The sequence below is a fragment of the Ostrinia furnacalis genome, unplaced genomic scaffold, assembly GCF_004193835.3.
Source record: "Ostrinia furnacalis isolate ACB-3 unplaced genomic scaffold, ASM419383v2 OfSCF1764, whole genome shotgun sequence".
NCBI classification, from domain to species: Eukaryota; Metazoa; Arthropoda; class Insecta; order Lepidoptera; family Crambidae; genus Ostrinia; species Ostrinia furnacalis.
In genome coordinates this window covers 50739-75167 of record NW_021132003.1, presented here as the reverse complement: position 1 = coordinate 75167, position 24429 = coordinate 50739, and the positions used below count along the sequence as shown (strand labels likewise).

General features: G+C 40.5%; 2 protein-coding genes across 4 annotated transcripts; one reads left to right on the top strand and one right to left on the bottom strand.

Moving 5' to 3' along the window:
- The first annotated feature begins 1544 nt into the window (after window positions 1–1544).
- Window positions 1545–19731, top strand: LOC114353636 (transportin-1). Of its 3 annotated transcripts, none has more exons than XM_028305696.1 (15): window positions 1545–1756; window positions 1827–1949; window positions 2035–2130; window positions 3567–3750; window positions 4266–4483; window positions 5310–5419; window positions 8646–8748; window positions 9541–9852; window positions 9935–10042; window positions 10686–10859; window positions 12128–12299; window positions 12499–12594; window positions 13958–14033; window positions 14764–15065; window positions 15778–19731. In XM_028305696.1, exons 1-14 carry the CDS (start codon window positions 1709–1711, stop codon window positions 15044–15046), a joined length of 2103 nt encoding a protein of 700 aa, XP_028161497.1. In that variant the 5' UTR covers window positions 1545–1708; the 3' UTR covers window positions 15047–15065; window positions 15778–19731. The 3 variants fall into 3 exon arrangements, with proteins under 3 accessions (XP_028161497.1, XP_028161496.1, XP_028161498.1); XM_028305695.1 differs by having other exon boundaries at window positions 10683–10859; XM_028305697.1 differs by lacking the exons at window positions 13958–14033; window positions 15778–19731 and having other exon boundaries at window positions 10683–10859; window positions 14764–14999.
- Window positions 19210–24429, bottom strand: dmrt11E (doublesex-Mab related 11E). The gene is made up of 3 exons (XM_028305698.1): window positions 24217–24429; window positions 23641–23779; window positions 19210–20355 (listed from the first exon to the last, which is right to left on the bottom strand). Exons 1-3 carry the CDS (start codon window positions 24427–24429, stop codon window positions 20126–20128), a joined length of 582 nt encoding a protein of 193 aa, XP_028161499.1. The 3' UTR covers window positions 19210–20125.

Below are 24429 nucleotides of genomic sequence, written 5' to 3'. Positions count from 1 at the left end.
AAAGAGAAAATAACTTCATATAAAGTTTTAAAAGCGTTTTCTACATCTATCTAGTGAATGAAAATAGTATTTAAGCAAACATGAAGTTGAAACTATCTAAGTATAACTAATATTCCATGCCATGGTCAGAGGCTCATACTCTACATTGTCTTCTGAGTGTTCAGAAATACAGGATTCCCAACTTCGATAGAAACGAGACGAGGTCCATCACTGCTATAATGTTAGTTAGAATAAATGAAGTAATTTCGTTCGTTTCAGCCGAAAGACGTCCACTGCTGAACAAAGGCCTCCCCCAAGGTTTTCCACAAAGACGGGTCTGCGCCGCTCGCATCCAGGTACCTCCCGCGACCTTCACCAGATCGTCGGTCCACCTAGTGGGAGGCCTGCCCACACTACGTCTTCCGGCTCGTAATTTAAATTACAATAATATGGAAATCGTCTCCAGATTCTAGAGTTTCATGATTGTGACCGTATCCTGCACATTTCTCTGGTACATGAACAATGACAAGGAGTCGGCGGTCACGCTTGGATGCGCGTGCGCTGCCACAAGGATGAATGTACAGGCACTAACAAAACTATGCTTCCTTAAACGGGATCGAAAAAAACATAAAACTCATTTATTTTTGCAAATAGGCTTTTAAAAAGCACTTTTAGACGTCCGAGTATTAACCCTACCACTGCTTCGGGACAATAAATGGGCCAGTGTTGAGAAGAAGCAGCGCAAGAAACTCAGTCACTATTGTCAGCCTTCTTTTCAAGGGTTTATTACAGTCGACTTTGTAATAACATCAAGTCAGGCAAAATAATTTTTGTATTTTAGGTTAAGGACAANAATCGGATTACAATACTGCGAGTGAACTATGCGACACAAAAAATCAAGATCCAGCACTATTATGTCCAGCTAAGAAGATGAAAAGAACATCATACCTCTGCAAAAAGTGCAAGAAACCCGCATGTTTTGATAGCCCAGAAAAAAAATTTGTTGTTTGTTTCCATAATAATTTTTCATTATTTATTTTTTCTATGGGACAAAATACTGAAAATGATTGATTCTTATTTTTTACTTATTGTTTTTTAAGAAGAAAGTAATTTTTGTTAAATTCCTTTGTTTTTTTTTTTAATTCTATTATGATTGATCTCATGTCTACAAAAACAGACCAAAAATGACTGCCATGTTTCTAAGCGTTATTTAATTAAAATTTTCAATATATATTGCGACCAGTGTGTTTTATTTACGAAAACAAACTCATATTCTTATAAATAATGTAATTTATTACATTGCTTATGCTGTAAGTCTCCTGAATTTCGGCTTTTTAGTATTACGTCAAAATGACGTCACCTCACCAATACTGTGACCCATATTCACGTCACCAGTTGAAGGTTAAGAATCAACGGGACCTTCTTCGTCATGAAAAAGGTTTTCTTTGAGAGCNATTATAAATTTGATATTAGTTACAAAAATGCATATTATTATAGCTACTTTTTGATCAATTTCTATTTTGATTTGATGTAGTACTGATTTTTGTTTACATTATTTTAGGGAGCATTTGGAGCTTTGCAAAAAATATGTGAGGATACAGCAGAGCTACTGGATAGTGATGCATTAAATAGGCCTCTGAATGTTTTGATTCCAAAATTCCTGCAGTTCTTTAGGCATTCATCTCCAAAAATCAGATGTCATGCTATTGCCTGTGTGAATTACTTTATTATGGGACGTACACAAGCACTTATGCTACACATAGATTCCTTCATTGAGGTATGTATTGAGTTTATTTGAATTTGATCTTGTCTTATTTGAGCAGCACTAATATTGTTTTTTGTTTTAGAATTTGTTCCATCTAGCAGCAGATGAAGATCCAGATGTAAGGAAAAATGTTTGTCATGCTTTGGTACTTCTGCTGGAAGTACGACTTGATAGACTCATACCACATCTACCCAACATTATAGAGGTAACTATCTATTGTAACTTGTGCTATGTTGCAAATTTGCAATGTAGTATGTGTGTATAATTAATATATTTAATATCTGTTTTAGTACATGTTACTTCGCACTCAAGATGCCGAAGAAGGTGTTGCCTTGGAGGCCTGTGAATTTTGGCTGTCTCTTGCTGAACAAAATGTCTGCAGAGAGGTAAATAATAAGTCTTCTACATATTGCTATATTCAATATAATATTGATTTATGCATACTGTACTGCATACCAGATGTTAATATTTTTTTTTGTATATTTGACATAAAGATTTACATGGCTGTATTAATTTTGTCTTAGTGCAGAAAAAAGCATGAATGTGATTAGTAATCACACTTTGCTATTAACCCCAATACATAGGTATCTTTTTGAAACACATCAGAAGTCGAACCTATTGTAGGTTCCCACTTAGATGACCAATAACCTAGTGAAGTTAGCTGGAAGCACATAGTACAGGGTAAACTAGGAGAGATTTCAGATTAGGTAAGGTCTAGGTTGTAAATGAAAAATTTTTTTAAGTCATAAAATCATTATTTTGTTGTAAGTAGGTTCTCAAAGCCCATAGTCTTGTAGTTATGGTCTAAGTCAAGGCTGCTCAACCTTTTGAAGAGTTCGGGCCAAACAGAGGATTCAGTTGTTAACGACGGGCCACTTACATTAATTTCAGTTACTCAGAACAAGCGCAATAAAAACTCTTTTTGGATTTGGTCCGTATTTTCAAACCATACTTGCGCGGACCACTTAAAATTCTTTCGAGGGCCACCCTGGGGTTGAGGATCCTTGGTCTATGTTGAAAATGAAAGAGGCGGGAATTGAACCTACGATTTCCCGCCTTAGGCAGTTCGAATTTTTCAAGTTGTTTATTTAAAACTAGCTTTCCGCCCGCGGCTTCGCGCGCGTGGACTACATTATCTACATATTTTACGGAACCCTATTTTTTTCCAAAATAAAATTTACCCTATGTTACTCGTGGATAATGTAGCTTTCGAATGGTGAAAGAATTTTTAGAAACAGTCCAGTAGTTTTTGAGTCTATTCATTACAACCAAACAAAGAAACAAAGTTTTCCTCTTTATAATATTAGTGTAGATTTAGCGTGAGAAGCGACTCTAATAGCTAAAAATTGTAATGAGGGCTATCGTTTTTATACTTAACTAGCGGCCGCCCGCGACTTCGTACGCGTGGATCCCGTTTTACCCCCTTCCTGCTGTTCTGTTGAAAATTTTCCTGAATTTTCTTTGCTATAAACCTTACGGAGCCCGAGACCTTTCCAACGAATGCAAAACCGTGGAAATCGGTTCGTGCGTTCTGGAGTTATAGCGTCAGGGAGGAAAACCGGACTTATTTTTATATAGTAGACAGTTGGCACCCCTGGCCATTGACAGGACCTTACTCTACAGTGGCGCCATCTTGATGAGTGCAAATGCGATAGTCCTCCTACCACTTTAGCGCTCACCAGTTGGTGCCACTGTCTTCGCTACTAGCAAGTGACAGGACCTTACTCTACAGTGGCGCTAACTGGTGAGCGCTAAAACGATAGCCCTCATTAGGAAAGTAGGTCTTATTTACACAGCTATGTGGTGCCAATCTCCCTTGCAGGTGCTGGGCCCGCGCCTGCCGGCTTTGCTGCCGGTGCTGGTGCGTGGGATGCGGTACTCGGAAATGGACGTGATCCTGTTGCGCGGCGACCGCGACGACGACGCCGACGACGCCGAGCCCGATCGCGAGTCCGACATCCGGCCGCGCTTCCACAAGCCGCGCTCGCACACCATCAAGCACAACGGTGAGTAAGATCGGCGAAATTTCACCAAAAATAGGCTTGTTCAATATCTAGATCCAAAAAAGTATTTTTGCATAAAATTTGATGCAGTCATCTAAGTACATAATAATAAGTCTATGAAGTTTTTCAATGAGGTTGAGTTATTGAAGGTACTCCTCAACAATGTCTCAAGGTGCAAGTTCGTAGCCGACTGCATGCGGCAGCGGCGTACGACGTCGCCGCGACACTATTATTTCATAGAAATAAATAGAAACCAGTAATGTCGCGACGGCATATTATGTCGTCTGCTGCTGCTGCGTGAGGTCGGTTACGAAATCATACCTTATCGTGACGGGACACTTGAGTCTCTAATTTTCAACTTTGGCAGCGGGCGCGGACGACAGCAACATGTCGGTCGGCGGCAAGTTGGACGATGAGGAGGAGCACCTCACTCTTTTTCTCATAATTCTTTGTTAACTCATCCTCGTAACAAATCTCCCCTTGCTAGTGGATTGTACTTATAAACTTTCGTTGCGCAGCGGGCGCGGGCGACAGCAACATGTCCGGCGGCGGCGAGTCGGACGACGAGGAGGAGGGCGGCGCGGACGCGGACGACGGCTCGCTGTCGGACTGGAACCTGCGCAAGTGCTCGGCCGCCGCGCTCGACGTGCTCGCCAACGTCTTCGGCGCCGACCTGCTGCCCGTGCTCTTCCCCATCCTTAAGGAGACGCTGTTCCATGAGAACTGGGTCATCAAGGTATGCTACATCTAATTGTTATTGTGTTATGTATTGGACGGTCCCACCAGGACCGTCTTTAACCTACTAGAGGCCCTGGGCACTTAANCTTCTTCGTCATGAAAAAGGTTTTCTTTGAGAGATGACGGGGGCCCTCTCGATCGCGGGGCCCTGGGCACGTGCTCAGAGTTGCTAATGGGAATGAGGGGCCTATTTATTCCCATCTACCTACCCTGGGTCCTACCCAAGCAGCAACAGATTCTCTTAAAAATGCATTTAAGATATCTAGACTACTTCGAGCCATTGTCTTGGGTAAGACTATGGTCGCACTCAAGATATCTTGAAGATATGCCCCAAGACTACACATTAAGCCAGTTATCAGGATGCTGGTGCCAATCCCAAACCTGCATAATGTCTTTTTATGTTCGAAAAACCACCTGAAGTAAAATGAGATGTGTATCAAAGAGCGCACGCGCAGATGACTTAACAATAAGGTCAAGAGGTTCTATTAACCTAATTCAAATTATTTAGACTTAACGCGGAAATTACTAATTTAATCATCGTTGGATGATAATGTTGATTGATGTACCAATCTGTCATTGTCTACCGTGAGTTAGTAACTGATTCTAATGGTGCGTCCACACTGGGCGAATGGGCTCGCGCGGCACGCTGGTCATCCTGCTCACTCTGCTCTTGAGTGAGCAGGATGTTGTGAGTTTGCCGCGTGAGCCCGTTCGCCCAGTCTGGACGCACCATTACAATTTCTTCCCAAAATATGGCATAAAATGTGCACTTTCCCAGCAAAAACATTAGATACATAGATAATAACGTTTGCGTATATCTACAGGAGAGCGGCATCTTAGCGCTGGGCGCGGTGGCGGACGGCTGCATGAGCGGCATGGTGCCGCACCTGCCCGACCTGGTGCCGTACCTGGTGTGCTGCCTGGCGGAGCGCAAGGCCCTCGTGCGCGCCATCACCTGCTGGACGCTCTCGCGCTACTCGCACTGGATCGTCTCGCAGCCGCACCACGAGCCCTACCTGCGCCCCGTCATGANGCCTATGTTCAGCAGTGGGGGGTTCGTAACAAGCTGAAGTTTGCGCCGCACAAAACTTGCGCAATGGTACTAACCAAGAAGCTTAAGTACGACAACCCGCCGCTGACCATGGGAGGAGTGGACATTGAGATCTCGAGGGAGATCAAAGTGTTAGGTGTCATAATTGACGATAGGCTCACCTTTAACACCCACGTCGCGACACAGTGCAAAAAAGCTATCGACATTTATAAACAGTTGTCCAAGGCCGCCAAAGTAAATTGGGGCTTACACCCCGAGATTATTAGGACTATCTATGTTGCGACGGTAGAGCCGATAGTCATGTACGCAGCAGCAGCGTGGGCTCCTGCGTCCGAAAAGTTAGGAGTGCGAAAGTTGCTCTCCACTGTGCAGAGGGGTTTTGCCCAAAAGCTATGCAAATCATATCGCACAGTCTCTCTACACTCGGCGCTGGTGTTGGCGGGGATACTTCCTCTCGACCTTAGAATACAGGAGGCAGCCGCTCTGTATAAGGCAAGGAGAGGGTCGCCCCCGCCGGCTCTAGGAGACAGAGAGACCGAGAGTGTGGTAGGATTTGCAGAAGCTCTACATCCGGCAGAACATATAGACCTGGAGTTCATGTGCTTGGTAGACAATCAACACGTTGAGCAGCATAACGTGCAGGCGGTGCGCATTTTTACAGATGGGAGCAANGAGGCTGAAAAAGGCTGCCACTACCTCCAGGCGCAAGATCAAGAACGCGGCACCGTACCGCAGAGATATAGTGGTAGCCCAGTACCTAGAAAAGAAAGAAGCCTAAGAGTGCCAAGCCAAGAAAGCCCAAATAGAAAGCTGGAAATCGTTCTGTGAAAAGCAAGACAGAGAAGGACTCTGGGAAGGCATCTACAGAGTCATCAGAAGGACCACCAGGAGACAAGAAGACTTGACCCTAACCAGAGACGGTGCATTCTTAAACCCAACAGAATCGGCACGCCTACTAGCGGAAGTTTTCTACCCCGAAGACCTGGAGGCAACGGATAATGAGGATCATCGCCGGACAAGAATGACGGCAGAGCGGGTAAACGAACCGGGCCATGATGAACAACATGATCCGCCGTTTACTTCGCTGGAGCTAAGAACCGCGATGGGAAGTTTTAACCCGAAGAAGGCCCCAGGAGCGGATGGCTTCACAGCAGACATCTGCAGTCGAGCTGTCTCTCAGGATCTGGACGCATTCCTTGCCCTGGCCAACAAGTGTCTCATGTTGGGACACTTCCCGGACATATGGAAGGAGGCCACAGTGGTGGTACTAATAAAACCGGGCAAGGAAGACTACACGAGCCCCAAGTCATACAGACCGATAGGTCTACTGCCAGTCTTGGGGAAGATCCTGGAGAAGATGATAGTAGCAAGGATCAAGTGGCACCTAGTACCGAAGATTAGTACTCGCCAGTACGGATTCATGCCCCAGAGGAGCACCGAGGACGCCCTCTATACTCTAGTGAACCATATCCAGGGTAAGATTAAGCTGAAGAATCTGGTAACCCTCGTCTCACTGGATATAGAGGGGGCCTTCGATAGCGCGTGGTGGCCAGCAATCAGAGTCCGTCTGGCTGAGGAAAAGTGTCCGGTCAACATCAGGAGGCTACTAGACAGCTATCTCGACTGCAGAAAAGTCAGAGTAAGATACGCCGGGGAAGAATGCACGAGGAGCACAAATAAAGGATGTGTGCAAGGGTCAATCGGTGGTCCCATCCTATGGAACATCCTCCTTGACCCTCTACTACGTGACCTGGACAACATGGGGCATTATGTGCAGACTTCCGCGGACGATGTGGTCATGCTCTTTGATGGGGACACAGGTCTCGAAGTTTCGAGACAGGCCAACGCCGCTCTCGCCTATGTTCAGCAATGGGGGGTTCGTAATAAGCTGAAGTTTGCGCCGCACAAAACTTGCGCAATGGTCTTGACCAAGAAGCTGAAGTACGACAACCCATTGCTGACCATGGGGGGAGTGAACGTTGAGATTTCGAGAGAGGTGAAGATATTAGGGGTGATTTTAGACGACAAGCTCACCTTTAATAGTCATGTCGCGATGCAGTGCCGGAAAGCACTAGACATTTACAAGCAGCTGTCCAAGGCTGCAAAGGTCAATTGGGGCTTACACCCTGAAATAATTCGGACCATTTACATCGCGACTATAGAGCCGATTATTATGTACGCCGCAGCGGCGTGGGCTCCTGCTTCGGAAAAACTAGGTGTGCGAAAGTTGCTCTCCACTGTGCAACGGGGTTTTGCCCAAAAGCTCTGTAAATCATATCGTACAGTCTCTCTACACTCGGCGCTGGTGTTGGCGGGGATACTTCCTCTCGACCTTAGAATACAGGAGGCAGCCGCCCTGTATAAGGCTAAGAGAGGGTCGCCCCCGCCGGCTCTAGGAGACAGAGAGACCGAGAGTGCCATAAGATTTTCAGAAGCTCTACATCCGGCGGAACATATGGCTCAAAATCACCAAGGTGCAGAATTGGCTTTGCTAGCAATTTAATGTCTTAAATCTTGACTTATTCGAGAAAATAATAATAATAAATTACTTCAACTAACTTGTTTTGTGTGTACATCAAACAATATAACAAATTAATAAAGCAAATTTTAAATAAAATCAATATACATGCATGGATAATCATTTCGGGAACGCGTCCTAATGTACAATCTTCAGCAACAAGTCCAAAATTTTACATAAAAATTTAAGGTAATTTACACATGTCATTACTTAATACACCGTATTTTTTATACAAAATTTAGTTTTAGAAAGGATTCTAAAAGATTATTTGTTTTTAACTATAAAAATGTCCAATATAGTTTGTCCGATACCGCACAAGTCATTTCAGTGAACGTATCGATAATCGATCAAAAAATATTTTAAGTTCACGCAGCCATTCGGTGTCTAACGTTAGTCGAGGAAGAAAACAATAACAAAACGGGCTGTCAGAGTATTTATCGTCAAATTAAATAAATCTAAATGGTAAGTACCTTTCAATTCATTATTCGTAGAGCGTACATCAATAATCCGTCATTTCGTGAACGTAATTATTACATTTAATTATTGATGAAATTCTTTTTTACTACACGAAATAACAAAGTAATCTCAAANGGCCCTCGTGCGCGCCATCACCTGCTGGACGCTCTCGCGCTACTCGCACTGGATCGTCTCGCAGCCGCACCACGAGCCCTACCTGCGCCCCGTCATGACCGAGGTGGGTAACCGCAATTCGTTATTTGACACCACGAATTAATTGATGTACTTTTTAAAACTGTCAAAACGAGACTTTCCCATAGATCTTGTATGGCAACACAAGCAAGTGACGTCACTATTTTGTAAGACCAGAATGAAGTGCCTTTTTAAAAAACGTTGTGATTTTGAATTATTAGAGAATGGTGTCAAATAGTCTATTGCACGCCTGCGCATGTGTTACGCTCACGCGTGCGCGCATGTACACTCGACCACACGTCACTTGGGTAACGCCTTCTTGGTTTAGTATTTAGTTACGCAGTGTATTCACAAACGTTGCTTGCTTAAGTAAATCAAAAAATCGAACTCACAGCGTTGGATAAAGCTCTGTGATTGGTTCGTGTGTCATCCTGTGCGTCCACGCGCACTGTGAGACCTCATAGTAATGTTTGTGAATACGGGCGTTAGACTCTTTCGAATGACGTCCCATGTTTGAATAGGACAAGGACAATATTGATCGGGACACGTATGACGTGACGTATAGATAATTCAAAAGTCCACATCAGCTAAAGGAATACCTTAGAAGTGTTGGGTTCCATAGTTAGACCAATCTATCAAATCAAAATGTCACGATTTATCATTGTTCAATGATTTTATTTAGGAGTGTTACATCACTTGAAAATGTGCTAATCACAGAACTGATACACCGATTTAAAATGTTGCAAAATATTGAATTTGAGTTTTGTTAGTTACAATGCGAATATTATTGCGCCCAACTAAAGAAATGTATTCAACTGAAGATTAAAATCTTTTGCAGCTCCTGAAACGCGTATTGGACAACAACAAACGCGTGCAAGAAGCCGCTTGCTCGGCTTTCGCCACGCTCGAAGAGGAAGCTTGCACAGAGTTGGTGCCGTATCTTGGATATATCCTGCAGACATTGGTCTACGCCTTCAGCAAGTACCAGCACAAGAACCTGCTCATACTGTACGACGCCATAGGAACGCTGGCTGACTCGGTGGGCCACCACCTCAACAAACAGGAGTACATCAACTTACTAATGCCACCTCTCATCAACAAGTGGAACGTACTTAAAGACGAAGACAAAGATTTGTTTCCCTTATTAGAGGTTTGTACATTCATATTCTTATAATTTCATACCTCACTTTACTTAAAGTTATTGTTATATTCATGATTCGTTTGTTTTGCAGTGTCTGTCCTCAGTAGCAACAGCTCTACAGTCCGGTTTTCTGCCTTATTGTGAACCTGTGTTCAGAAGATGCGTGTCCTTGATAGAACAGACACTAAATCAGAACATTGTAAGTATTTAATCCGAGATTTTTGATTCTACTATCCGTATAATATCAGCCAGTGTTGCTAGCTATTCAGAATTAGCTGGCCCGGCGAACTTCGTCTAACACAGTCAAATCAATATTGTTGTGTGACGTGAGGTTTCTATTGATAAACTAGCGGCCTCCCGCGACTTCGTACGCGTGGAGCCCGTTTAACCCCCTTAGGGGTGGAGTTTCATAAAATCCGTTATTATTGAGCACCTACGTTTTAAAAGGAACCTCCATGCAAAATTTGAGACTCCTAGCACTTGTAGAGAGAGATTTCGTGATGTGTGAGTCAGTCAGTGACCTTTCGCTTTTATAAGTATTAAATCATCATCATCATTTCAGTCATAGGACGTTCACTGCTGAACATAGGCCTCCCCTAATGCTTTCCACGTTGATCGATTGGTAGCGGCCTGCGTCCAGCGCTTCCCTGCTACCTTTACGATGTCGTCGGTCCACCTTGTAGGTGGACGTCCCACGCTGCGTTTTCCGGTACGCGTCCTCCATTCCAGAACCTTGCTGCCCCATCGGCCATCTTGTGATCATTAAAATCGGCCAGACGTTCTTGAGTAACCTATGAAGTTTTACATATAGATTTGAAATAGTATCTGTGTCTCTTGAGCAGGCGAACAGCCAGAGCCCGGAGCAGTTCGAGGCGCCGGACAAGGACTTCATGATCGTGGCGCTGGACCTGCTCAGCGGGCTGGCCGAGGGGCTGGACGGACACATCGACCACCTCGTGCTCAACTCCAACCTCATGCAGCTGCTGTACCAGTGCATGCGCGACCCCATGCCCGAGGTCAGTCTACAGTAGTACAGTTACACACGTGTTCTGTTCCATTCATGCCGACTTTAGTCAAATATTGTTACAAACATCAAACAATAGTTGACTAAAGTCTGGTCTAGTCAATGACCCCAAGCTACCCTTCCTTATCGCTCGCGGGTAGGGTTGCCAAAAACACAAAAGTCGGACTCTGTGCTTCATTTGGCACTTAGTGAGCTCATCGGTTGCCCAACGTCTTGATGCGTGTGGTGACCCGACAGAGCGCGAGTCGTGTAGGTATCTGGCGACGGGGCGCGAGGGCCTTTTGCGAAATGTAAAAAGCCTAACAAAAGCCGGACACCGGTTATTTTGGCCGAACACGCAACGCAATTAAAAAGCCTCATCAATCATCAAACAACTATGTCCGGCTTTATCCGGACGCCTGGCAACCCTACTCGCGGGTAATTGCTGTCGCTCTCTCACACTCACTGCGGCCGCGCGTCGCAGTGAGTATGTGAGCTGTGCAAACTCAATGAGGGCTATCGTTTTTATACTTACCAGTTGACACCACTGACTATAGATATGATATGACCCTACTCTTAAAGTGGAGCTATCCTGGTGAGTGCAAATGCGATAGTCCTCCTAGTTGGCGCCACTATCTTCGACACTAGCAAGTAACAGTGACCTTACCTTACAGTGGCGCCAAGCGGTGAACGCTAAAACGATAGCCCTCATTGAGTACACAACTAATAGTAACTTTTTTTTATCGATTTCAAATGTACCAAAAACTAACAAAAGAAAATTAAAAAGTAACTCATCTTAAAGCTACTTACGTCAACTACCCAACCAATAAGCAGATCCTATTTCTCTCTTTCTATCCATCTCTCTCACTCTTATCGGCTTGATTCTGATCGTCGGCTATACTAAAGGCAGACTCGTGGCAGTCGGAGCAATAAAACGTGCAAAAGAGAGCGCACATCATTTTCTCTTTCGCACTTGCACTCAAATCAAATAATTTATTTACATACAGACGCGGTACAATAGATGGAACACTGTTTATGAATGACGTCACATAGACACAGAGATGCGCGTTGTTTGTATATCGATAACATATTGATGTTATCGATATACAGAACTATTGAGTTCTGAAATGAGAATGAAGTATTTGAAATGCGATAAATAAAATTGTTTATTGATAGTAAAAAACTGAATTAACAGTTTTTTAAATTTCTTCTTAAAAAGGTAGGTAATTGAGGCTAATCGTCACCATCATCGTTCGTGTTAAAGTGGTTATTTGTCCCCAGGTCCGCCAGTCGTCGTTCGCGTTACTAGGCGACCTGACGAAGGCGTGCTTCCAGCACGTGCACCCGTACATCCCCGAGTTCCTGCCCATCCTCGGCATGAACCTCAACCCCGAACTCATATCCGTGTGCAATAACGCCACGTGGGCGATCGGAGAAATTAGCATCAAATTAGGTTAGTTAACCACTTGATGATAAAGCTTCTTATCGCGATATCTAATCGGTTAGATGTAGAGATACTGTCAGGCCTTATTGTTTGTTTTTGGTGTACTTATTGCAAAAGATTGGTTAACTATTATGATTCTTGCATGGTTATTGAGTTTAGAACAATTGTGGATAAATTGGTAAATATTAACATTTCTTGTGTGTTTCAGGTCCAGAAACGTCAAAATATATTCCTCTAGTACTCAACCACTTAGTAGTTATAATCAATAGGCCTAACACACCCAAGACACTGCTTGAAAACACAGGTAAGTGATATTTCTGCCATTTCATCAGATACCAAATTAGAGTGTAAATTACTGTTGTCTTAAATGTTTCTAATTTTATAAAGTTGAAATATTGGCTAGAGTATTGATTGGTACCAAATTCTTTGGTGGCAGTAACATAATAATGAATATAATGATATGGATTTATCTATGTATTTTTGTCACAGCTTCATATTGATTTTTCATATTGATCATAATAATCACCGTTATGTACTTTCTTGTTTATGTTTATAGTGATTTCTGCCAATGTATATGATAAAAAGGATAATTATCATTATCCTTTGGCGGAACACTATTTTTTATTCAGACACATTCTACTTATTCCATGAAGTGTTATTTTCTATCAATATTATTATGTATGTATTACCTAATTGTTATACCTACCTGCATTGCATAATATGACATGTTTGTCTAACCCATGTGAAGTGTATCTTTGCAAAGACATGTTTTTTGATAAACTGTTTTGTTGTTTTAGAAAGAATGCTAATGACAAGATTATAGAGCCTTGGCTTTTTGAATCATTATTTTGATTTTGGGGGAGTAATGTAAATATTTAATTAACACAAGTAGTGCCAACACTGAAGTGTGCCTATCTTTAAAGGTGGCCTGAGCTATTCAGATTGTTGTGTTGTTGCTTCAATTATAGGATATAGCAAATGAATGATGCCTGATGATGATGACGTAATAAAATTATCCAAAGCAATGTGACCTTTATGGAACCAGCCATAAGTGGTGTCTCTGCCATCTTGATTTTATATCTACAAATATACCTTTTACAATACTGAAGATATAAAATGCTTATTCTTCACAAATTAAGAAGTGGTTCATTGAGGGCGTCTTAAGGTACCCACAGGTCCCACAGTGCCTCCTAATTTCCATCTTAGTCTTTAGGTGTGTGAATAATAAATGCTTGATGTAGATTATTTATTTAACCTGTAATTTTTTACTATAATAATCGCATATAATTTTTCGTTCATCGTAAATCAATGTTCAAAAGTAGTTTCATAAAATATTACAATATGAAAAATTTATCCTTAATCTTTAATGCATATAATTTACTATGGAACAATTAATATATTTTTATCACTTGCATAAAATAAAGTTAAGATGGCGGAAGGCACCACTGGTCGGTGGGCGCCATTAAGATTGGACATCACTTTCTAGGCCATCTTTTGCTGATATGATCTGACATATAATTGATAGTGATAGCATAAATTGTTTCACGTTTTTTCTATTTATAACACTAATTTGTTGCTGTTGACTTATGTACTTTGACTATGTTTTGAATGGTTTGTTGATTTGTTTTCTTGGTTTTGTTCTCGGTATATCGTGTCGTGGCGTGTAGCGATTACTATCGGTCGGCTAGGTTATGTGTGCCCCCACGACGTCGCACCCGTATTACATCAATTTGTACGCCAGTGGTCTGTAGTCATTTTTTTTATTATTACTTTATATTATTACGATTACGTTAATATAATAAGTTATCTTAGGTATTATTTCGATTGTGGATGGTGTTTGTTCATGGCTTGTTAATTATTCTTTTATACTATTTGTTCTTATAATTTAAGTTCAACTAGGCATGCATATTAACCTGGTTTACTACTAAACGGCCACACTTTGAAACATTCGCCGACTTACGGGGTGGTATCTGTCAGATCATCTTATTTTCAGTGCTCTGTACTTTGTGTATTGAACACCATCCGCTTTCTAAAATATATAAGCTACTTAAATTATATTATTTACCCAAACTGCAAGCCAAATCTGTACATATTAATAATAATTAGTAGTTTGTTTGTGCAATTAACAATTAATTTATCTGTGTATATTTATACGACTCTTGTACTTGCATAATTCGCTTACAGTTTGGACCGCTCATTATTAATTAGTGTTCATGAGTTAATAAATTATATTTTGTGTGCCTGTCACTTTCAATATTTTTTCATTGAGATCACTTTTTTTTATAATATCGACTAATATTTTACTGTATATTATATATATTCACCACAGTCTTTAGTGTTGCTTCTTTGAACTCAATATTGAATCACGGCATTAGATTTGATATTTCGAGCGAGTCGAGTCGACCAGCTCGCAATATCACGCTTTGAGTGGCAGCGCGCACAGACACGCGCGACAACGAGTGGTTCTGTCCAGGTGCACGTCGCTGCGGAACATCCGCGACAACGACGAGAAGGACTCGGCCTTCCGCGGCATCTGCCAGATGATCCAGGTGAACCCGGGCGGCGTGGTGCCCGACTTCATGTTCTTCTGCGACGCGGTGGCCTCGTGGACGCACCCCAAGGACGACCTGAAGGACATGTTCACGAAGATCCTGCACGGCTTCAAGAACCAGGTGGGCGACGACAACTGGCACCACTTCACGGCGCAGTTCCCCGCCGCGCTGCGCACGCGCCTCACCGACATGTGCGGCATCTAGGCGACCACGCTGCTTTATGGTGAGTATTATGAGCGTAGTTAAAGACACCAATCGATAACTGTTATCAGAGTAGGTCATCTTCATAGAAACGCAAACGCAAAATTTAGCGTGGATTAGCGGGGTATTGCGCCGAATTTTGTCAGTGTGCGTGCGCGCCGCATAAGTATTAGCGCGCTCACATACAAACCGCGCTCGGTGGGTTTCTATGAAGATGACTTAGTCATTTGTATTTACTCTGCTTTTATTATGTTTAAATGAGATCCGTTAGCTCACATCATCTTATTTTACGGTTAATTATAATAATTTATAGTTTTCAGATCTAAAATTTGTTTGTAGATATTTTTTGTCAGAGATACAGTTACAGCTAAACGNAGAGTAAATAAATACAAATGAGTAGGTCATCTTCATAGAAACGCAAACGGAAAATTTAGCGGGGTGTTGCGCCGAATTTTGTCAGTGTGTGCGTGCGCGCCGCATAAGTATTGGCGCGCTCGGTGGGTTTCTATGAGGATGACCTAGTCATTTGTATTTACTCTGCTTTTATTGTCTGTTTAAATGAGATCCGTTAGCTCACATAATCTTATTTCACGGTTAATTATAATTTATAGTTTTCAGATCTAAAATTTGTTTGTAGATATTTTTTGTCAGATACAGTGACAGCTAAACTNGCTAAACGAGTTGCAATATCTGTATGGCGTAATGAAAATGATAGAAGTATTATGTTGTTGCAGGGGAATCAATGTCAGCAGGGGTCGGGTGGACATTGCGGAGTAGGGACTCTCGCCACCGACCACGCGGCGCGCAGCTGCCCTTTGTGCCAACACGTAACCTTAGACTCGCGACTCGCGATACCTTATACATGTAAATTGTCGCACACACTATTTTACGTCGTTTGTACCTGAGCGTTTTCCGTTCGTTAGCTGAGATGTAGGCGGCGAGTCCACGGCGGTCGCACCGGCGGCCGGGTCGGCGGGTGGGATGTACGTCACGTATACACGGGGTGCTAGGCTTATTGTATTCGTATTGTGTAATAAATGTCGCACGTTGCATGCTTACGTGCCGTTTCGATTTGTTAACGGATTGAGTGTCACTCGTTGGCCTGTAGTCGTAGATATTACTCACAGTCTTTTTGAAGTGGTGACATATTAAGCTAGCTGTGGTCGGAATATCTACTATATTTGCATGAAACCTAGTAATAGTTCATACTTAGATTGTTGATTCGGTGATGAGACATACATTAATTTGTCGGTAGCTACTTTGCTATTAAAAAAAAAGTGATTTTCTTAAATTTTTTTCTCTTAAACGTATTATTATGTCCTTAAATTGATGCGGCAAGGACATTTAGTAATGATTTATTTAACATTATAGTACAATTTCAGATTTGGTTATGTAAAATCCTAGTTAGAGCTTAAGTTTTTCGTAAACAGTCTCATCACGGATTAATTTGCATCGTATAGTCGTTACTAAAGCATTATAATGTTTTCGCCTATATGTTGGGATAAAATATATATTTTAGTGGTAAACAATATTGGTATAATAAAGTCAGTTTCTGCATGTTGTTCCTGAGCTTTTCTATACAATACCGATGTGCGTAACATTTTGTAAAAGTACTGAATCACGCGGTATCCTAACAGCTGGAGAAAGGCCAGGTGACGTGTCGGACTAGTGTGTAGTGGTCACGTCTCGCTGCTCAACAGAACCGTTTGGTAGAAGATATTTGTTTACTAACACATTATGTTTTTAAAATTACGTTCACATATCTGGATAATTATTTTTCTAAAATATGGATTATGGTCATTATTTTCCAAAAGCATTTATTTTGTCTCCACTTAGGCTTTTTCAAATACATGTGTTTTAGTGTTTAAATGATGAGTTAACTATTATTTTATGTAAATTACAAGACTTAGTGAAATCGAGAATTTATGTCAACTGTGATTTGTGACTGGTTTATTTTGACTAATATATGTGTATGATTATATGTCTGTGTCAGTGTAGATGTAATATACTGCTTTGATAGATTTTATGACGGCTAGATTTCTGCTATATAATTGTACCAAATAGTATTTTTACGTTGTATATTGTTTTAATGGATTTGTATGTTTGCGGCCGCGGCGAGGCGGGCTCGCCGCGGGGCGTCTATATGATGGATATAAAGTAATATTTACGTGTATATTAAATGAAACTAATATTATGTATATGTAAATACATATTACGATGTATATTATTGTATGCAAGTAAAATTGTTATTTTTTGTTTAAAAATGCTAAAAGTCTGACTTTAAACAGTTGTTATAATAATATCATTTAGTTTTTCAGATGTGTAGTTTGTCTGAAATTGTGTGGTTCGAGTGAATATTTACTATTATAAAATTGCAATCCTAGCTTTAGAACATCAGATATTATTCGTTTTCTTTTTTGGGATATAAAAATTACATTCCGTCTGATCTAAATTAATTTGGGGCTTTCACTGTTCTTTAATTATTTATTATCACTACACATCTTCTTACATGTAGTATGTAATGTAGTTGAGTAGGCGCTCCTCGGTCCCTGAGTCCCGGTCGGTTCCTATCCCAAGTCCTATCTAGTCCCGTTCCTTGTCATGTGCCAACGAAGCCCGAAGCTTGTGGATGGATGCGTCCTTTGTCCGTATTCGACTCGGAATCGTAACTCGTTTGAATTCGCATTATTGCAAGGCGCTTAATTCTGATTGTTACTTAAATTAAATTTCAAATTGTCGTCTGTTAAAAATAATTTGTAAATCAATGTTTATTTTTTTAAGAGAATAAAAAACATAACCTTACGGGTGGCGTAATTTATTTTTAAGTAGATTTATTGTCATGAGTTTTATTATAATAGTTTTTGATTTTCCTAAAATGAAACGGTGATAATAGATTATTAAGTGATCGCATGCTTGAGTGAGCGTATGAGGCGGCATTCGTGAGGCACTCCCTTCCTCGAGGTGTATGTGGAATATTGTAGTTGTATTGTGCGGACGAACATTTGTGATTAATTGTCGATATATTGTACGTTGCAAGCGATGCGTTATTTTTCTGTTGTACATTCAATATACATTATTTATTATTCTATGGTACGTATTTATATATTTACATATTTATATGAAAGTAATCTTGTCGTCGAAATACATTCGTGTGTGTACATAACATTTTTATTATTATTTACCATTTCTTTTTCCATCTTAAAAGGATTAATATACATTTTACTCATAAATAAGTATTCACGTATTATTTCGGGCAAAAAAGATCCAAAACGTTTGGCCAAAACAACAATAGTTATCTTAACCATCCAAATAACTTTGAACGAAAGCAATACCATAAATAATTGTCCTTTTTTTCTATAAACTTATTTCTCTATTAACTTCTTGCAATTTAAATAGTTCCTATGTTTTACTGTAGTTTATTTCTACCTGATTTGCAGTAAAACTCAATTTTCCCCCAAACTATTGTTAAAAATATGAATTTAGACAATTCTCCGCTGAACCAAAAGAAACTACATAATATCAATTATATTTTATATATGATAATTTGAATGATTTTTAATACACCTTAATTTTACTGATAATCGAAACTATACAGGATCTTCAAATAGTTGTCATATTATTAACTAGCTTTATAACGAGGTTCTAATTCTATTACCAAAAAAACAAATTTCCTTAGCACTATTCAGGATTAGCTATGTATGTATGTTTACTGCCAAATATTAATATCAATATTTATCAGCTTCGTTGTAATATAAAAACTTAAGGCATTTAAATTTCTGTTAATAGTCAAATTAATAAATATACATGCCCAGTGGTGCGTTTATTTAATATGTAGAAAAAGAAAAAAACTTTGTTATCGCACACAAAAAACGTGTTTAATGTAATTTAAAGCACCGACACTTTGTAAATCTCAACTAAAAGTTGATTATGATTTACTTAAAACAATTTGTTGCCATAAAATTAATACTCTAGAAGAAAAAAAAAGAAGAAAAAAGTTGATTGTTTTTCGACGAATCGATTATTTAACATTTATTTTATAGTTATAGATATTTATTATATACCATATTTTATGATACTATGTATTATATCCTAATTACCTAATTCACAAACAAATCCAGTTGTAGGTATTTACAAATCACTCCATTTTTTATAAATGTATTGGTGAAGTTAGTATTAATAAATTACTGTCTTTATGATCATGAAATAAATTGTTGTCTAATTGTAACAATTTGATAACCACTATTCCTATACAAGTTGAGTACAGATTTTTTTAAACGTTTCTTACTGAAGATGATATCACATATTGAACGTTAATAAGAAAAACATTACATTAACTACAAGTACTTCAGATAGATATACATAATATTATTATTGTATAGTACGGCCAACGGTATACCAAGCTTAGATTTGTAATACTAGTAAGTGAAGAACTAATGGCTGCTCAACAGAAAATCATCAGTTTGTTGTATTGTTGACGGTACTCTCTCACAATCATATTTCTGTACTCACAGTTTCAACTGTTAGACATCAATTACATGTTACAGTATGCAGATGTCTTAGGCGACTGACTCTTAACATAATGGTATAAAACTTAGTGAGTTAACATTTAAGTTTCGGTTGTAACATACAGACCTCACAATAGACATTCTTAAAAAAGCATCGTTAATAAAGCACTCATTGTTCGAATACTTGTTTGTTTTCTTTGGCCTTCTGTACTTTTAAGTATCGAGATCATAGAAACTAAAATCAGCTGAAGTCCACTTGTCATGTAATCTAATTCGCACTTCTGAAACCAATGATGGTATGTATGTGGCTGTACAGTATGCTAAAATGCAGCTAAAAAATCGATTTAGATATTCAAGTTAGCAGTGATCGGTTGAATTTAAATGTTGAACCAATCACGGGCTTTGATTTTATTTTTGAGTTATTTAATTCTTGAAAGTTTAAATTCCAATCCATTTGTTTAGAATATCATAACCTTAGTTAGATACCTCAACCTGCTGTAATAGGTACGCATTACTGACAGCATCTATAAAACGGAGAGCGAGTGTTTTCCGCATCCTCCAACCTCCAAGTACATTATTAATTGGACTGAACGCCAATAATGGATTCGATGGAGAAGGATATTTTCTGCCGCTGCGGCTGCGAGGGCACGGGCGCGTAGTTGGTGAGCAGCGCCGCCAGCAGGTGCCGGCAGAAGGCGGCGGCAGGCTGGGCGGGCGCACCGCGTTCTAACTCCGCGTCCGCGAACGCCCTGCGCCGGCGCACTCGCTCGCTCCACGCGGGGTCGTGGCTGACTAGCCTCAGATTCTCTGTGGAATAGGAACTAATTAGACACGGATAATCTTTAGATTTAATTTTCAATTTAAAATTAGATAACCTGGCCGCTGAAATGTTTTGCTGAACGTCTCTACGCGTAATGTTGAATACTTAAAAGTGACGGTCAACTAACTTTTTTAGGATTGTTTATAATGTCGTTCCCGGTAGCAATAATTGGTAAAAACGCATAAAAAGTGACACATCCACACNTGGAATAAGAGCTGATTTGACGCGGATGTTTTCGGATTCGCATAATATTCAGATTAAGCTTTCAATTTCAATGTAGATAAGATACTCTGGCCCCCTAAAATGTTTTCCTGATCGACTCTACGCGTTATGTTGAACACTAGAAGTGATGGTCAACTAACTTATAATTTTAGGATTGTTTAAAATGTCCCCGGTAGCAATACGTATAAAAAGTGACACATCCACATCCTAGATCTAACAAAGTTTGGCACCCGTTGGGCTATCGTTCAACAAAGCGGAAAGACATGTTTACAGTCAACAGCTCGGCGTAACTTGACACCCTCACAAAGAGCCGCCTCCGCGTTCTCTTGTAAAACAATCTTTACACTTTTTTAGAGCCCATAAAAATAGTTAAAAGAAATTATTTTAGCTTTTTTGATAGACAGTGAAATGTTGCCGAGTGTTGGATGACAGCTTTTGTTCTGTAATGAAGCGGGGACATTTTCAAGACCGTCTCAAATGTTTTATTGCGTCTGCGGTGCTCTATTTTTGATTGTTCTAAAGAATTGTACCATTTTAACATCGTGCGCTATCCGATATGTGTTTTAATTGTTATTTGTTAAAAGCCTCTGTAGTCTATTGTCGTAAAAGTTCCGCATGTCGCTCTTGTAAACAATTTTGAAGTCAATGACTAGATTTTACCGAGGTCATAGAAAATAAATAACTATTATAATATTTACTATGTGTCATTGATATCAAGCAAGTAGGTTAGCTGCTAAGCTAATTTTTACTTCTTATAATTTGAAGAACCCAGGACAGGAAGTGTTTGACTGTGCATTCACATACCTAATGCTAATTAATTTGTTTATTATTATTAATAATTGCCATTAAAAGGTACAAAGTACCCTAAGTTTATTAGTTAATACGAGTAGGTAGACTAACTTTTACTACTTAATTTTTATTAAATTAAATTAGTCTTGTATATTTTNAAAATAAATTAACAGTCTGTAGTCTATTTGTCATTGAGATCAGGAAACAAGTAGGTTTCTGCTAAGCTAATTTTTACTTCTTATAATTTGGAAGTGTGTTTGGCTGTGTATTCACATCATCATCATCTCAGCCATAGGACGTCCACTGCTGAACATAGGCCACCCCCAATGCTTTCCATGTTACACTTAATTAGTTAATATGAGTAGGTAGAGATCTGTAACTTTCACTATTTTCATTAAAATAAATTAGGAGTCTTTGTATATTGTGTGTATTTCGTTGTCAATCACAGTAAAGTAGAAGGTGCAGAAAGGTGTGGTTGCTCATGTCCCTTTTAAAATGTTCAATTTTAACTCATTCCCAACGGTCCAACACAAATATTTGTTCAGCTAATTCGCATTTAACATTTCACGATCGGGAAACGAAACACTCGACAGTGTCGACTCGCTTACTACAAAAACAATGGGCGAAGTGCATGCGAGCGACACCGGGAGATGGATTCATTTCCAACACCATCACACCATATTAACTGACGGCGGTATTATTACCTTCGTTTGTACTCAAGTATAGTACCTACTTAAGTAAAAAAGAAGAACCCCTCGTGGTGAGATAAAATATGCTTGTACGGGTGGATTTATCACAAAAACAGCAGCTAGACTCAAACCGCACATTCTTGGGATCTCGTTCTCGATTCGGCCAGTCCGACACCGACACCATTGGGCTGTTGTCGCTGATTTTGTGCACTATTACTTCAACAATAAATACCTACCCACCTAGGCTAGGCCTAAGTGTGCAGGTTTGTACGGAACCCTCGGTGCGCGAGTTCGACTCGCACTTGGCCGGTTTTTATTATCTCACCAATTCTTCTTCGTACCGCATTTATGTAGTAAACAAATGGAACTTCATGTTACATTTTTTAATGTTTAAGTCACACCCAAATTGTGCCCAAATGGCAACATGTGTTAGCTACTGCATCTTTGCCATCTTAAGGTTTTACGTGTTTGTTTATTTTCATTTCACTAGGTTCAGCGTCAATACAGCTGCGTTTATGCCATTAAACAATCTTAAGATTTTAGTGGGTTCCCGTATCGTAATATTATCTTGAATATCAAAATATGGTCGACTTTAATTTAAACGAAAATTATTGCTCTATTTATTGATACCTTATTATTATACGAGAAGTTTTAATTCTCCAAAGAAAGCTTTTTCACGATTACCTACCTATGATGAATGAATGAAGAAATATTAATTTTGCCGAAAGGTATGCAGTTAAAGTTGTATGTAAGGCCGGCAATACACGGACCGCTTGAAGCAGTCAGGGTCGACAGCTTCAAGCTGCGACTGCACAGTGAACTGCAGAGTTCTATGGACGCACATACACGAACCGCTCGAGCAGTTGCAACTGATTCGGGCGGTCGACAGCACGGTGAATTTTCATCGTGAGGTCAAGCAGTCGCCAGCCATACACTGACACATACCTACTCTCTAATCTGTGCACTGACTGCTCGAGCTGTCGACAGCTCTCGCGCAGTGACCTCCGCCCACTTTCTTCATTCCACGGCGCGCGCGCTTGTGATTTGTTGAGCAGTTAATACCAACTGCTCAAGCAGTTGTCACTGGCAGCTTCAAGCTGTTGACTCTTGACTGCAAAAGCGGTCCGTGTATGTTGATCACTGACTAACTGCTCGAGCTGTCCGTGTATTGCCGGCCTAACTCCGAAATTAAGCTAAAATAGAAATCACTAGCTGACCCGGCGAACTTTGTTCCGCCTTAATGGCAATAAATAAGCAGACGTTTTTTTTAATTTCGAACGGGATAAAAAGTATCCTATGTCCTTCTCCTGGCTCTAAACTACCTCCCTGACAATTTTCAGCGAAATCGGTTCAGCCGTTCTTGAGTTAAAGCGAAGTAACTAACACGACTTTCTTTTATATATATAGATTTTCGTTAACAGCATTCGAATTTCGAAACGTGATTTCCGTTGTTTTTTAATTATTGCAACTGTCAGTGCTACTAAATGGCTCTGTTTTCTTGTACATCCTGTTCATCCTGTATTGCTATAAATAAAGTATTGGATTGGTATGGATGAAAAACTTGTTACATACCGTAGATAGGTGGATAAGTTCTGGCCATCTGCACGCAGCGGAGCCTGGCGCGGTAAGCCCTCTTGCGCGCCGCCAAAGCTGCGGCCTCGCTGTCGCCCGGCTCGGCGCCGCTCGCGCCTTGCTGCCGGCGCAGAGCCACCTTCGGCAAATCATAACCACCGCTAGAGGAAATGTTTGCATTTTGACAGCAGTCAGTAACACAGAAATTATGGCATTCTCTTCCAGTCAACGGTTGACTGTCAACCATTATTACCTTCATATTACGAGTAGAATCGGTACAGCATTCGTCTAAGAAATGTCAGAGCCTTTAAAAATGAGTTTACCCACTTATTTGAGGTTACTGGAATTTGCAAACCTACCTAGTACTTACTTTACACAATTACTTAGGGTATTCTATGCTACTAAAACATCTCACACAAGGTGCTGTCTTCACATGAGTGAAGAAGACACGGAGCGCATTTTAATCTACTTCTACACTTGCTATCCATTCAAGAAGTATCTATATCAAGGTTCTTCGTTTATCTAGGCTAGATAATAAGCAAAGAAGCCGTTACAGATTAATCAAAACAAACTTACCTGCGCGGCCATAACCCGTTGCCGCTCCAGCACCAGCAGGCAGCCGGGGCAGCGGCAGTCGCGCCAGCGGCACAGCCTCTTGTGCCCCTTCAGGCAGGAGATCACCCCGTGGTTGCGGCACCGCGCGCACTTCGGCGTCCGCAAAGCCTTCCGGCCCCCAATACCTACTNTACCTACACCACTACTACCCTCCAACTCTCCTTCACTCGACAT